General features: G+C 39.4%; 1 protein-coding gene across 2 annotated transcripts in view; it reads right to left on the reverse strand.

Moving 5' to 3' along the window:
• LOC105475778 (JAZF zinc finger 1) overlaps positions 1–16,985 on the reverse strand; it is a 351,209-nt gene that overhangs the window by 231,431 nt on the left and 102,793 nt on the right. The window contains exon 1 of one of the 2 annotated variants that reach the window (XM_071094972.1): positions 10,774–11,196. The exons of the other annotated variant lie outside the window; for it this stretch is intronic. Within the exon in view, the coding sequence (XP_070951073.1) occupies positions 10,774–10,789 (16 nt within the window). The 5' untranslated portion in view covers positions 10,790–11,196. Of the gene's footprint in view, positions 1–10,773; positions 11,197–16,985 lie in introns of those variants that run through there. 2 annotated transcript variants of the gene reach the window in all.

The following is a 16,985-nucleotide window of genomic DNA, read 5'->3' on the forward strand; positions in this document are numbered from 1 at the left end:
TGGGTGGGCCTAGAGTTTTCCTTCTGTGGCTCTGGAGGTTGTAAAAACCTAAGAGCAAGTTCAGGGTGAAAGTCAGCCTCCAGAGCTCTCTCTGGGTTTCCAAATTTCACTTGGTATTTAGCATCTGAGTATTTCTTCCTGTCTTGTCAGATTGGCAGTACAATGGAAAAAAATCTGTTCCACTGATCCTGCAGGCAGTATGATTTACAGTGGTTCAGAATGAGAGCTTTGAAACCAGACTGCCTGGGCTCAACCTTCTGCACAGTACTGATTAGCCAGGCAGCCTTGGGAAGTTATTTAAACTCTGCTTTAATATTTCTACTTCTAAAATGGGAATAAGAATAGTACTTGCCTCATACATGGGTTTTTGTAAGGATCAAATGAATTAGTGCAGTAAACTACTTAGAACATGGCTGGCCATAGCACTCAAAAGAAAAAAAGGCATTATTATTACTACTATCACTGTTAGATTGTGGTACCATGATGAGATCTTACAATGCAGATGTTGCTTTCTACTTCCTTAACATTCTCTCTTGTATTATCATGTTGTAAAATCAAGCTTTGCAAAATGTAATTTTATATAAACATTTCTGCCAATGCACTCATTTTTATGAAGCTGCTATTTAAGAAAGTAGACAAAACACATAAATATATGCATAACAATGAATGGCAGACACACTCCACTGAACACTCCTATTTAACTGCTCTTACAATTTAGGACCAAGAGGGAGCACAATGAAATTAAAAAGCATTAATCAAAATAACCCAAAGAATAATTTTAATGATGCCTAATGGAGGGATTTGGCTGTTGCCATCAAGTGTAAAGGTGAGCATGTTAATAGCAAAAAGAAATGGCTTTGTTAAATGTGATTATCCCTTGCTCTTACTAAGCCTTATGAGATAGAGCTACACAAAAAAGAGCCAGTAGAGTTTTCAGGCCCAGAGTGGCTGTATTTACAATGGTGAAAACCCAGGATATTACAAATTATATACAATTTTTTTTATATTATATACAAATAATATAAAAAGGCATATACTATGCATACAATCAGAAAGAGCTGGCTTTAGTAAGACAAGGGGGTATTTCTTGATTTTAATATGCGAACATTTTTAAAGTATCAAAATCAATCTTATTATCATGAACACATTTTTTTTTTTTTTTTTTTTTTTGCTTGGCCATGAAAACCTTTATTTTTATATTTAGGTTTGATGAATGAACAGCCATGCAGAAATATGATTGGACACGAAGGATCTGGCCTAACGGTGATGGACGGAGTGGGGAAACCCAGCAAAACCACACAATTTTTTACTGAGTACTTCAGTTATAAGGTAGAGAGTGAACCCTGCAAGAGAAATGAGCTCCTGTTGATTTGTTTATAAATTATCACAACAAAACGTCTCTGGCTAAATTGGAATGTGGGATTTGGGGTTGTGCCAGCTGTCAGGTGATCACTGCTCAACTCCAAATACACCCCTTAATAGCTGCTCTGTGATAATGGACTGGACTCGAAGCATTCTTCTTGACTCAAAGCCTAACATTGAGTGAGCTCAATGTCAGTTAGAGTGAGCTCAGAGTGAGGCCTTGTCAGTAGAGGGCGCCGCAGGGACACTGTAGTGGCTCCAGAGTACTGTGTTTTGACATTTTCTTGCTGCTGCTTCACTGTCCTTCAGCAGTGCATGTATATAGGGACATCTCTGCTCCGGTCTTGTGTGCAGAGCATGCAGTCCCTTAGCGACTCCGCAGCCCTGTCCTGAGGCTGAGTAACCACCTTTCCACAGGCCTCTCACACAGCGCCTGCAGCTTGTACCCACTGCGATACTCCAACTCCCCACCAGCGTCAGGTTGCCTGTGCCCCAAAGCCAGCAAACTTCCGTGCCATGGCAGGGAGCTACATCCACACCCTCCCCAAAACAGTCTGAACCCAGCCTTGGGGAGTGGCTTCCAAGTGTGTCCTTCTTTGCATATTTTTCTCCAGCCTTAGGGCACTTATTGAGTTCTCTTTAAATCTTTATAGTTACTCTCCTATCTTAGTTTAGTAATTCCTTACACTAAACTTCCCCTGTTTTAAGTTCCTTTGTGGTTTTTGTCTCCTCGTTCGACCCAGACTGACACAGTGTTTAATTCTCATTTCTGAATTCATAGTCATGTACTCTTTCCTCATCATACATCACTTATTTTATCCATTAAAAATATGCTGTCTTTTCATGTACGTGTCAGCTGAAATGATGGCCAACTACATGTTTTGAAAAACTTTGAATGATGCAAGAAAACATCTTCTAAGCTTATTTTATTCTTTGCTTATATCATATGAAAAAATTCCAAGCTCAGCACCTTGCCTACCAAAGGATTTAAAGTCAAATTAATTATTTCTTCCTCTTTTTACACCCTGTTCTTTCTCTCTTCCACAGAAAAGGGCTGGACTTTTGTTTATAATTTAAAAATAACAAATAGATTTCACAACACCTTATTCTAAAACATTTTAACAAGAATTTACAGATCCTAATTACTTCCAGAGTAACATTTGAAACTAAGATATTAAAAAGTGCATTGAAAAACATAGATCATTTATTTATCTTTCCTTTAGTACCCAGTACTGGACAGACTGTAGACTAGGAACTGTGATCTAAAAAGATGAATGAGGCATCCTCACTTCTGCAAACTGCAATAGAACGAGAACATAGGTGAAAAAAGAGAAGGAAAGGCAGGGAGACTTGATAGCAAGATATAACAAAAAATTTCCTCCAAAAAATCACCCTTGTAATAATGACCAACATTGTTAAACACTCCTTAAGAGTATAACCCATATAATTCAGGGGGAAAAAAATCAAGTATCTTTAAGAATAGTTTCATATCACATCTATTTGAACTTGGGCTCTTAATTGTAAAAGCTAAATTAAATCAAAATATAAAACAAAACTATACTAAAATAGAACAGAAAGAAAAGAATGACATGCATTATTTGTAGTATCTTCCTGTGTTCCTTGGTAATGGAAACAAGCAAATATCTGGGATTACAAAAATTTTTAGGACATCTATTTCACCAGCATGCAAATAACTTGACATTTTACAACTATATTTATAGTACCCTTTGAGGTTCCCTGAATAAACAGTTTCCAATCTATATGCATCTCTTTGACATGCGAGAGAGGGCTCAAGAAAAGCCACAGTGTGAAAGTTATCAAAATGGAATTTTAAATCTAATGAGTTGCATATCATATCTAAGCAGAGAGTTTTAACATGACTGCAAGAAATGCTCTATTTTTTCTCCTCCCAAAATCTTCTAAAAGGTCACACCAGTCTAATAGTGATAGGTAACTGCCAAGAGTTAAAAAAAATTGGACATCCTGGAAATTATAATTAAAAAATATATACATGACTGAGGTAGGCAAAATCAAGGAAACCAAAGATACGGAATTAACACCCTCAATGACCAGAACGTCCGGCTATATATTTACTTATTTTTTTCTTTTAATTTTAATTTTCCCCCAAAATAGAAACATATTTCAAACCTCATCATTTTCTACTTTAACCAGCCAGCAGGAAACCAACATAAAATTTAAAAGAAGGAAACTATGTAAAAATCTTATATAAGCAAAAGCTTTTTCAATTTTTATTCCAACATGAGAGCAGAAAGCAAGATTTCTGGAAACTGATTATTAAATAGAAAAGAACAAAAAGAAATGTGGTCCTATTTATCACCCATTCAACAAAGAACTAGTTTTTAAATTGAAAAACTAAGCAATGCATTCTGAAATGTGGCTACAAACAATTCTATAAATTTTTAAACTAATATTAATGAGAGTTGAGGAAGCAAACTTTCAACAACACTCAAGTAGTTAAACAGAACTTCCTCATACTTCATGTTTGCCAAACAAAATATCAGGAATGTGGGATAAAGCGTAAAGCGATCTTATTATCATCTAACTCAGTCTTCTTTCACAGATTAGGAACTTGAGAACCAAAGAAGATTTTTGTTTTTTGTTTTCCTCTAAAAAATGCTCTGCTAATGATCTTACGGGCAGGTGGAATAAAAAGGGTACAATTTTAGAGGCACTAGATCACTTAGCCTTTAAAATTTCTTGACCAGCCTAACAGAATATCTTAAATTCCACCATTAGAGATTCATTCTATAGGGTTATTCATTATAACTTTAGATCTAAGAATCTAAAACTTTGAAGGGCACTTGCAGATCCTGAGTCCAAACTCACTCAAGGAGCATATCCAAATCACATTTAGGTTAAGTTCTTTTAGGGAAATGACTGGGTCCTCTTTACCTCCATAGTCCCAGATCCTGGCAGACAATAACCTACATATTAATTGTGGTGTTGGTGAAAATGACTAAAGAATCAGTCAGCTGACTTTCTCCCTGAGCACTGATGAGGAATCTTTTGGGAATAAGATTCAGGGGTGGTAGGTTTTAAATAGAAGAGGACAGAAGGGAGCCAGATGTGGGTCCAGGAGACACAGTTTGGGGTTCTTGACAAATGTAAGCAGAGTGAAAACCTGGGTAGGGTAGAGGAGTGGGTGAGAGAAGGGGGGAGGTGCCTCAAGAGAACAATAGGACATCGAGGTGAGGGAATGGAAGAAACACACTTTGTTCATTGCACAATGTTTCACAGACCTTCTCCTGCCAACAAGCAGACCATAAATGTCACTATTCTATCCTAACATGTGCTGTTAAGTCAGTGCAGGATGGTCCAGAAATTTTGCAACTATTTCAAAAAATTACCAAAAATGTTTTACATCCTGCCTAGCATCTTGTTATCTAGGTAGTAAAATACCAAGGGTTAATGTGATAGCTAAAGAAAAAGAAAATCACCCAACCACCTCATGCCTTTTCTTTTTCTTTCCTAGGAAATTGCCAGTTATATGGGTCCTACATTTGTCCTTCTTTTTAAATGGGAAAAGGCAGAGAAAATAAAACTACAACGCGTTTTATTTGTGCGTTAGCGATTACAGCCCGGGGCTATTTTTCCTTTCCCAAACAGTGTACATTTTAGACCTGACACAAAGCAGGGGGTGGTACATTGAGCTCCATCAAGCAAATTTTTACTTGTGACCAAAATACTGGACCAGATGGATCGCAAAACTTGCCAAGAGCGCAGTTAAATGTTCACGAGAGGACTACTAACGTAAGCAAGGAACTCACTAGTGCTATCTCTGTTTTTTGTTTTCATTCCACCTAGAACCAAGAATTTAGGAATGCTAAGGAAATCAACCCCAGGCAGATTTAGTCTTTGCTAAGCACATTACAGAACTGTTAACACACACCTTAGATGCACTGAATTCGAACAATTACAGAAACAAATCTCTAAGGTTATGGAACTTCACCAGAGGTATTTCTAAGAACTGCTGGATGATTGTTAAAAGAACACTGGAAAGAGTCTGGTACAGGCCAGGTCAGGGTTGGAAGTGGCAAAGAAAGCATCAACAACAAAGCTGGGCGCGGTGGCTGACACCTGTACTCCCAGCACTTTGGGAGGCTGAGGCAGGTGGATCACAAGGTCAGGAGTTCAAGACCAGCCTGGCCAGCATGGTGAACCCCCATCTCTACTAAAAATACAAAACATTAGCAGGGCATGGTGGCGCATGCCTGTTATCCCAGCTACTTGGGAGGCTGAGGCAGGAGAATTGCCTGAATCCAGGAGGCGGAGCTTGCAGTGAGCCAAGATAGCACCACTGCACTCCAGCCTGGGTGACAGAGTAAGACTTCATCTCAAAAAAAAAAAAAAAAAAAGAAAGAAAGAGAGAAAGCATTAACAACAAAAGGTAGGAACCATCAAACCAGATAATGATCCTCAACCAGAGTACTACAAGGTCCCTGCTTGGAAAAGTATCTGTGCTTGCCTCAAGCTCACGGTTACTACCTAATGGCACCTTCCAGAGGGTGGCTGCTGCTGTTGATTTGATTGTTATTACTGTTGTTTTAAAACTCTAATTGGAAAATCAGTTTGTAATTCCATTTTATGACTCCTGAGGAGATGAATGGTCTTTTTAAGAACAGCTATCCAAAAAAACCCTACAAAATCCATCCAAAGACAGCCTCTGCTCATCCAGAGCCAAGAAGAACTAGCAGGTACCTACAGCATCTCGGCACAAGGCTGGTCCCCATTCCAGATGAAGCTTCCACAAGTTAACTCCTTTGTACCTGCCTACCCTTGAATATGAAAATCTTTGACAAGCTGCTGCCATCCCTCCATGGTTGTGAGACCACCTGGATAAAAACTCTAGGAGAAAATGCTGGAGTCTGTGTCCACTCCAGATAACTAAGTGAAGCTTTGTCATTTACTAGGTCCACAGCAGATGGAACTAGGAAAGGCTGGGTTTGAAAAACCTAAATTAAGGTAAATATTATCCTCAGTGAACATGTTTCCCTGCTCCATCAGTGTTGTGAGGGGGGAAGATTCCAGAGATGATGACTCAGACATCAACAGGGATGAGTTCTACTGTTCTGGTTGTTAAACCAGTGGACTCTTTATCTCTCCATTAACAAATGCTGTTGTGCCCATATCCCCAAAGGAACCCCTTGCTGCTCCTGCCCTCTCCTTGGGGCTACTTTAGGCCCCCCTACAATCCAGCAACTAAAGAGGTGACCACAGAGCACAGCCAGAGGCCTGTGAGAATCAATGCCAAGGCTTCAGCCAGAGTCTCATCAGTGCTGCCCAGGCTACACCAGGCCTTAGGTAATCTGACTTGTGCTGCTGGAAAGCTCTGGAGAACCAATGATGGAGAAAGTGTTGGGCAAACTTTCTCTTGTTTTCTGCCCAGGCTAACAAAATGAAAAAATGAGGAAGAAGGTAGATTTGGGCCACTTAGAAAAACATAATTTATTTGAACCAAGTACCGCAATTTAGTTTCAATTTGTGAAATCTCAGTGTCAAAATAGGTTGGAAGGGGACTTGGGCAGGTGCTCAACCCAATCTTCAAACTGTACAGATAGGATAAATGATTTACGCTCGCTTGCTAATCAGTGCTGAGGCGAGGAACAGAACCCAGACTTCAGCCTCAGTCTCTCAGCCTAGTGTCCTTTCCCGTCTCCTTCTGCTTCTAAGTAGTTTGTTTGTTTGTTTTTGAGACAGAGTTTCGCTCCTGTTGCCCAAGCTGGAGTGCAATGGCACGATCTCGGCTCACTTAGACCTCTACCTCCCAGGTTCAAGCGATCCTCCCCGCTCAGCCTCTGGAGTAGTGGGATTACAGGTGCAAGCCAACATGCCCAGCTAATTTTTTATATTTTTAGTAGAAACGGGTTTCACTATGTTAGCCAGGCTGGTCTCAAACTCCTGACCTCAGATGATCCGCCCACCCAAAGTGCTGGGATTACAGGCATAAGCCACCGTGCCCAGCCTAGTTTTTATTTATTTATTTATTTATTTATTTATTTATTTATTTATTTAAGACAGTTTGTAGTACTTTCAAGTGTGCCAAAAACTGGGCTAGGAGGTAAACAATATAAGATGATTATCTCTAAAATACAAAAAGGATATGTAATGGGCATGCAATTGGTCAGTAAATACCTAGAAGCTTCTCATGCATGCATAATAAATTGCTTCCCTTAAGTTAAACAATCCTCTTGTCATATCAATTATACCATTCACCTAATTAACAGAATCTTTCCTAAACTGTGCAAAGGCAAACTTCCCTGAAGACCTTGCAAATGATTCCAGTGCCCAATTGCTGGAAGGGCACTAATGAGATTTGACTCTACTGACAAATTAAAATTTTAATCAGGGCCACATGAAAATCTCAAGAGCAGGAAAAGTAAAGCAAATCGAGAGGTTTACATCATAGGTTTTGAGATACTTTTCCATACATGCAACACAGAACAGAGAAATTAACAGGCCAAGGAAATGTTATTTTTTTAAAAAAGGAGGAGGATAAAGAGAAAAAGAACACACGAGTCACTGGTAAACAATGTTGACACTGTTGGCCACTTTGTTTTAAAATCATATAAAATCTTTGGGGTATTAACAATTGCCCATACTTTCCCCTGGAATTGCAGAAAAGCTGGCTCTGCAGCAAAGGGAGATGGTTTAGGCCACTGACTGAAAGACTCATCCCTGTGTGTGGTTTCAAAATGCTGCCTGGTATCATAGCAACCATACATGACTGAATGTTGTACAAAATGTGATCAAGGCCTCCCCTGGGAAAATCTCGTGGAATTTACTCCATTTCTAAGATGTTCCCAGGGCTCCGGAAATCAGGTCCTCAGTACAAGGATCTTAGCGCAGGAGGAACTTACACATCCTCCAATCTGCCTACTGACAAGGCACAGAGGGGATGGAAGAGCCCAGTGACTTAACCAGCACCGTGACTGGTGGCAGAGCCGAGAACAGAGCCAGCTATCTGGACTCCCAGCTCAGCACTGCTTCCTCTTCATCTCACGGCCTCATCTCTCCAATTTAGTGAGAACTGATCTTCCTCACCAATCAGCTGTTTCACAATGAGACTCATGCATCATAGCTGCATTATATTTTAACCTGAAGATCGAGTATGGTACGCCAATTGGATGTTTGTACTCTGGGGATTTTTCCTTGTTCTAAGGTGACATGACAAATGGCAGATCCTACACCTTCCACTTCACTAAAGATAGTCTTAAGGACAAGTGCCTCGACTTCCTTTGGCCATTAGCTCCCTGCTTGCTCCCTAGCATTAAGAAACAAAAGAAAAGTTAGCTGATTTGTTCCACGAGCCTGAGCCATGCACCTGGAGTGAGAGGTACTGAGGGAGAGGCCCAGGTTTCCTGGGTCTGTACCAGGTTCAAAGGGCAGAAGAGCTGCTCTCCATGCCCAACTTGGAACATACATAATGACATAAAGGGGGAGAAAACTTATCTCCAAACCTCTGGTTCACAGGCAATCATGTGCAGAGGCCTTTAGCTTTACAGTTTGGGGTGCTTTTTTCTCCTGGAGGTGCCGGGTACGGCTCCATGCTTGGTCTGTAGCATTCACCATGCTGAGCGTTGAGCAGCGTTCTCAAAAACTCATGCCCCCAAGTTTGAACAAACTCATACTTGTCCCCTAAGAAGTCCCTGTCATCCCAGTCTGTCTGGCCATGAGCTCCTCCTCCCCTGACCTTGAGGCCCACAGATGGGATGAAGCCAGGGCCCGGCTCCTCACTCAGGTCCTCCCGCGCCTTCTCTGGATGCCTTTCTCTCCCTGCTCACGGCACACTGCACTTTGTAAAACATCTTCAGATGTGGAGAGCTGAGTCCTGGCAGTCATCCCAGGAAAGGGGAGCTTTATTGTTGCTCTGCCCATGATTGGTCCTCACTCTCAAACAGCTGTGAACATTTTTCTTCGTTTATTTTCAAGCAATTAAAACTACAGCTTGATAGCATTACTGTAATCTCTCCCACTGTGTTTAGAGAAATTTTCTTTCTTCGAGATTTCATGTATCTATCCAAAAGAGAGAGAACAGTCTAGAGGCACCGCATACCTCACGAAAGTGATCTGATTGGTTTCTATCCCTGAAATAGCCAAATACTTGGAAATAAGAAGTTGAAAACATACATGTGGCCACATTTTCCTCTCCTTTGCTTCCATGTCCACATGGAAAAGAAGAAAAGCTTCTAGATATTTGCAAAGGTTTTGTGAAATATGAGCTTTGGCTAAGCAAATGTTTTTGAAAATATTTGGACCCTCCAAACAGAACAGATGTTTTTGCAAAATTTTCCACCATCCAGTCACAGCAATCCCGGCATGATCCTGCCCCATGTCCGGCTCCGGGCAGGCTGTCAGTGGCAGCTGGTCTGAAGAAAGTTTCACAAAGCATCTAGCTCTTCTTTGACTTTAGAACAAGCTCCCTCCAAGCCTTGCAATGTTCCAAGGTAGAGGAGGTAGCAGGAAGACGGGCATTTGAACAGCACGGAGGGCCAGAGGCAGAGTGTGAAGGCAACAGTACCAGTTCTCTTAGTGACAATCATCAACAAAGCCTAACATTTCACAAGTACTCGGGCTTATTTCTTACTAAGTCCTGAAGCATTAAGGTCACCCAAAATCCCCTATTAAAGCGTGAGCTCCTCGAGGGCACAGACTGTGGTTTATTCATCTTTCTATTTCCAGCACTTGCATACTGCATACCCAGAGCAGACACTCAATAAATTTGATTGACTGAAATGAAAGCTGTGAATACCTTCATGGGAACAGGGCCATGACCAGCAGGCATCTTACCTAGAACTGGTTACCAGGTGAAGGCAAGATAAACAGAGTATTCCAACATGGAGAAGGCAGCTGCCTAAAACGGAATCGGCTCTGGAGAGCCAGAATCCCAGTGTGTAGCGAAATACTACAGGTCAGCAAGCAATGTGGTGTGATACAAAGATCCAACGATGTGCAGCCAGAAACCAGTGCACAGGGAGGTTTGACGCCAACAGAGACTGTCCTAAATCACAGGCAAGACCTGCATTCATAAAGTTATGAAAAGAGCTCATCACAGCATATTTCTTCTCCGCTTTTATGCACCAGGACAAACACCTAATACAATATCCTTAGCAGATACACCTCTGTCAACTCCAGCACCAGCAGGCGTCGACAGTTTGGTGGCTAAATGCAAATTCTTCTGCAAACCCTGCTTCAACTGCCCTCAAAAAATCTTTAATCCTCCTTTCAAACTTTTATAATTCAACTCTCGTTTCTCTCCTTCCTCATAGAACCATTTGGAAAGATTTTGGTTTTTCAATAAATATATTAATACACAAAAGTTAGTATGTCCTATAAAAGTATTTTTAACCCAGCTCCTAATCTGCCAAGATTTCAGTGAAACCTTTCACTTACCATTTGCCACCCACATACAGACCCAAGGACGGACCTTCTATCCAGTGACGGCACTTACAGCTGATTAAAGGGTTTGGAGGTGATGACAAAAATATGCTTGGTTTACAAAGACAGGCAACATGGAAGGACACATCTGTGATCAGAAAAACTGCAAATCTGTGGAGGAGGAAGCTGCTTTCGATTTGCATTATTACTGCTTGGGTTCAGGAGAGATCGTGCTGTTCCAAGTGATTCCATATTTAACAAGTTCTCGGCATTTCTCATTCCAAAAATATGTAATGAAACTACTAACGATACCAAAGAGCTGATTTTAACTTTTGTCTTCTTGTCAGAAGACAGAAAATGTTAAAGAAGAAATTTATGATGTTGTTAAGTTTAACATCATAGTATGAAGTCTGGGAGACATGTCTGAATCAAACACATCTTCCGTTCTAAAATCTACCAAAATGAAGAACTTCCGAGAAGATGAATGAAGGAAACACTGTATATATTGCTTGCATAAATTGGATCTCATTAAAAATATGGTGGCTAGGCTTCACACACAGTTTGCACCTTAACCTTGCATCTGTTATAAGTGCCCCAAGCATTATTCCAGGTCTTTCATTTTAGTGAGAAAGTGTGATGATTTTGTCAACCAGGGTGTAAAACTGACTTGAAACAAACTGCTATAATCAGCTTCCCACAACCCACTGAACTATGCGAAATGGCAGTATGTAATAAATAACTAATGCAATTAACAAAATGACATGAGCCTACTATAGAATATAATCTGTTCAGGCTGAAGAATAAAGTTCATTTCAAATAATTGTTACCATATTTACTTATGGATATGGCTGTATGCAACTGTACACTTAAATAGCATATAACAATTCCCAAAGTCAGGTCTTTAATGTAAATTGGCCTTGCTTCACTTTTGAGATAAGTATCTCCAGACATACGAATTCTTGGATAAAACTTAAAAAGACTAGAAGTCATTATAAAAAAATAGAAAAGATAAACTGAAAGAAAAAATAGAAACCATCCATAATTCAGCTCCCTTCCACCCCCCGCCCCCTCCCCCACCAAAACACGTACAGTTAACATTTTAGAAGGAAAGAGATAAACACCTAACAGTTGTTTCAAAAGTTGGGATGGGGTTAGAGGATCAGGGAAGGATGAGTTTACCTTTCTTTGTATCATTTAAATTTTTCAAGTCATGTGCATGTATTTTTAATTTTTAGAAAATAGTTTATATAAACTTGCATACACCTTTCAGATTTTCCTCTAGATACATATTTTTTAAAAACCAAAACAGTGATGACATTGTGTGAATAACCAAAAAAAATTATAAATTTAAGAAAAGTACAAAGACAACCTCTCTCACCTTGTTCCCCTCCTCCCAAACCTCAGGAAAGGAAACTCCAGCCTTGCCTCGGTGTGAAAATATATGACTTTTTAAATTAGCACTATTGGTAGGTGTTAGCAGTGAGCAATGTGTGACCCACAATCTTCCTTTCACACAAAACACAACACTATTGTCTTCTAAATTTCCTTCATCCGAGTTGGACAGGACCCTCTCCAGTCCTCTATGTTTTAAAATAAGCAACTGATATCTAGGTAGGTTACAGAGTACTTGAGTTAGCAGAGCTAGCCGTGCTGGAGCCTGGCTGGAGACCTGGTCTCTGGACTTCCCATGCAGCCCACACAGCCATCCATGCTGTTACTGGTAGAGCTCTTTTATACTGAGAGGGAAGGTCAGTCCTCAGATTTGCCCTGGAGTGTGATGACTTCAGGCTGTCTCCCCTCGCTTTCTCTCAGGCAAGGGCGCACCCAAGGACTGAAAATCAAAGCCAGGACCACACGACTCCCATCCTGACTCTCTGGACCCGAATCTTTGCATTTTGCTTTATTTTCACTTTAAATCAAAGTAGTTTGTTAGGCTGTCTCTTAATACTTTGGCACATGTGTTCTCCTGGGGGACAATTTCACAAGGTACACTTACAACCACGGAGGCACAGTCTCTTTGGAAGAATAAGGAGCCCTTACGTCTCATCACAGTGAACGTGCCTGTTTATGTCACGTCTGCATTATTGCCCCTGCCTGGGGCAGTGCTGGCAACCCCAGGAGGAAAAACCATTCTGTTGTGCCCATTTTCAAAGAAACTCGCCTTCTACATACAGAAGCCCCTGGATGTGTGAATTTTCTTCGCAACAAAGGGACAGAAGGCCCAGTGATAGTCTCATGGTTATATGGTCAAAGGGGTTGATAAGAAGCAAAACATAAAATAAAATAATCATAATCGGAAAGAAATTGCATAAGAAAAAGGAACCTAAATGCCAAGTAAATTCAATTATTTAAGAGTAGATGCTTGAAAAAAAAGCTGACTTAGTTAAAAAAAAAATCAGAAGTGAGGCTTTTTCCCTTCAACGTATTCTATTGCTTTCTTATGCTTTATTATAAAATTAGCTGACAGTACTGTACAGGGGTCACTGCAACATTTTCTAAGTGCCTCACGTCTACCTATGTGTTCCTACTTTTCCAGGCCTCTGGGCAAGGATGTTTACATTATTTGTCCTAAGTAATTAACTTGCCCCAAATAAGTTAAAAAGTCAGTGTCACAATGTCAGAAGAAGGGCCATGAAATGTTTGTTAAGGTCACTGGAAGAGGCTAACTTGTGGCTAAATTTAGTAAGTATTTCTTTCATAGGAATAATTCCAAAGTTTGAGTCATGGAATAGAGAGGAAACCTGAAATGAGATTTTAATATTGTGCACAACACCTTAAAAAGCCCAACAGGAAAGCAGTATCCCATATGAAGCAGAAATCCAAGCTAAAGAAGATATGGAAAACAAACAAAACATTGTGGAGAGTTTTTAAAAATCCGAAACAGAAATACATATATGTATGTACTTATGTGCACATACACACATACATATAGAGAGCCCTATTTTTTGTTGATGAAATAAGCTTATTTTTATGAAATCAAAAAGATTCGTGGCTTAATAAATATGTTAGAAGAAATGAGCTATTTGAGTAAGCTACTACTTCGCAGGAGTAAGTTTATAAAGGAGGTTATACATACTTTTATAATTATTCTGATCTTTACATTTTGCATAATATTTCTCATTAATGAAGACAACCCTTGCTTGTCTGATGTGTGAAATTATTTATTTTTAAATTGTATTTCAAATGAAATTAACTGACATTATTATACACTGCCTCATTTTAGGACAAAGGCTTCCACTCACTGGAGAATCCACTGTGAATCCCATGAGCACAGAATGAGACTTCTTAATGACTAGCCTAAGCCTTTATAAAAAATGTCAACCATTAACGACAATAACAACTACTCCTGAATTGTGTCCTCATTTTCTTGAAAGAAATGAAGAGGGAAAGGACACAGGTCCCAGGAAATCAAATCCGCTTTTAAAGAACTGTCCTCAGAAACCAAGCAGGGAAAAGGGAAGAGGTTATGGGCATGTCGCTGGAGCCAAGCTGACCTGGGTTCAAAGCCTTACTACACTCACTGCAAATTTGTGGCCTGGCAAATCAACACATCTCTCCAAACCTGTGCACCCTCGGGTGTAAAGTAAGTGTAACAGCATCTACCCCACAGGGCTGTTGGAAGGATTTTCCAAAATGAAGAATGTAAAGTTCTCCCTCAGTGATAACCCCTCTCATCATTACTATGCCCCAGCATCCCTTAATACCAGAAGTTTCTCCCCACTCCTCCTGGACCACAGAAGCTCATTTATTTACTTACAACAGGGCATTTACCTGATAGTGAGCTAAACTCCCCCTAGAATATAAAAAGTATTCATTAAGTAAATATGAGAAAATAATTTTAAAATACACATATACAGACAGTAAAAAACAAACTTTACCTCCTTCCATCTCCACTTCTCCTGATTTTTACCATAAATAATTTAGTATGCTTTCTTCCAAATCTTCTCTCTCTACCTATAAATGTATATTGTAATTGGGTTTTCCCCAAAAAACACATCATGCTTCTACAAACTGTTCTATAAGTGACTTACTTTACTCAACAACATAAAACAGACAGTATTATTCTTTTTAATGGCTGCATAGTGTTTCCTATAGTGAATATACTTTATTGAAGCACTCCCCATATTAATGGATATTTAGGTGAATCCCGATTTTGCTATTAAAAAAAAAAAACAGGCTGTGCACTATTTTTAGGGTGGATTTCTAGAAATGGGCTTGCTAAGTCCTTGATTCATTTGAAACTTAATTTGACACTGGTTATCTTGACCACACTGACATCAGATCATAAATATGGTCATAATGACATCATAATGGGAGAGACGAGAGAGAGAGAACTTCTATTGGTATTCAGAGCATTTTTTTTTCTCTTGGACATAAAATGGATCCATTGTACAGGAATGCCTTCTCCCCATTCTCAGTGCAGAGACAAAGCTGACAAGCTTAAAAGTACATGTTTAGGATTCTAGACTTGGTTTAACTCAAATGGCCTTGATTGGATGGGGTCCCTCTGCAGTATTAAAACTGCTCTAATTGCATTCTTCAAGCCAGCTGAAGGCTGACAGCTTCCGCTCCCGGCTCATTATCAGAGCACTTCAAGGGGCTCCATTATGAGCAGAGCACCTGGTCCAAATTTATTTCAACGGCCCAGAGCAAAATGGGAAGGTGCTTAATGTTCAACCACAATGGTGACATTTTTATGAGATATCCAAGGTTCAGAAACAAATAAATGAAAGGTTTGAAGGGAGCATGAACAGAAACCGTGACAATAAAAATTCAACATTGATATATCAATTTAAAAACATATACCACCCATACACTTGGGGTAAGGCCAAAGGTTCAATGCAGGCTAACCAGAAAGAAAAAGAAGAAAAAAGGTCAATACTCAACTCCTCCCGTGACTGGCTTTGCTAAAAAAGACTGATGAAATTCTAAAAATGTTTAAGGAAATCAGAATGAGATGCGAATTCTGGTTAGGATAACAATTATGTTATCTATCTTATCTATCTTCACCAACATGAGAACGAAAGAAAATCCAAGTGGAATTCAGAGTGAATTCTAAATGTATTATGTTCATAGTTTTTCTCTGGTTTGCTTACACAATTGCTGTCTTTCTCTCTCTAAAAAAAAAAAAAAAAAAAAATCCCGTGTGGAAATAAGTTAATAATTCCTTACAGATGTTTCCATAAGAAAACATTGTGCAAATATATATTTAGAACTTTTTAATAAATGCATAATAGGGAAATTTTCCCAGGTAGATCATAGCAGGTCCAAAGTAAACATGACATCCTATTGCATAAATCCATATCTAGAGACTGCTTGTCAAGTGGGATTTTGCTCTCTGCAGCTGAGTACTTGCAGAGATCTTAGTGTGCAGACGACAACCAATTTTAAAGCCCGAAACCCAGCTGCAGAGCATTAGAAAGCTCTACCCTCTACTAAGAATCTGTTTAAAGAATGTTAAAATAAATATTTGTATTCTTTCACTAAACACAACAATGACACTTACATTGGAATCTAAGAAAATGATGAATGAAAAATTATAACACTGGCACTTTACAATGGGAATGCTGACTAAATCGGAACTATACAAACTCGGAGGATTTACTCAATGTTTAGTCTCTTAAGAGAAAAAGAGGAGGACAATTAATCAACTACATAGAAATTTTTTTTCAGCTATTAGTTGCTTTTGGTCTTGTGATTTTTATCTTTCTCAAGCATTTTCCCTATTAAGCCGACCATATGGATGTGCAATGCATTAATCGGCCCAGAGCAAAATAAAGGCTTTAATTATTTTACTGATTTAGAAAGGCAATTAGGCAGCACCTATTTTTCACGTATTGATTACACCGACTCTGGTTTTAGATCTGAATTCATGAATCATCAGGCAACTGGTATAACCACAAAAAAGGCTACTGGAGTCTTTTTTTTTTTTTCCTACAACAAATAAATAAAAGCACTTAAAATTAATTACCTGATAGAACCACCTTAACTACAAAAAAAGAGTGGCAAAATCCCAGTAGAATAAATTCGGTATGTAAGTCCTCCAGCAAAGTGATCACTTGTCTGAATGCCTGCAGGCCACCCAGTGTTAGGTCTTAGAATTTGGGAGCTTAGAAAAATCTTCATCTGGGTGTACAAAAACAGGGTGCTTTGTTTTGGTTCTGATTTAGCCTTGCTTCTGCCTTTACTGTATTCTGCTGCCTCCTTTGAAACTACATAAAGAGCTG

Source organism: Macaca nemestrina, chromosome 4, assembly GCF_043159975.1.
Source record: "Macaca nemestrina isolate mMacNem1 chromosome 4, mMacNem.hap1, whole genome shotgun sequence".
NCBI lineage: Eukaryota > Metazoa > Chordata > Mammalia > Primates > Cercopithecidae > Macaca > Macaca nemestrina.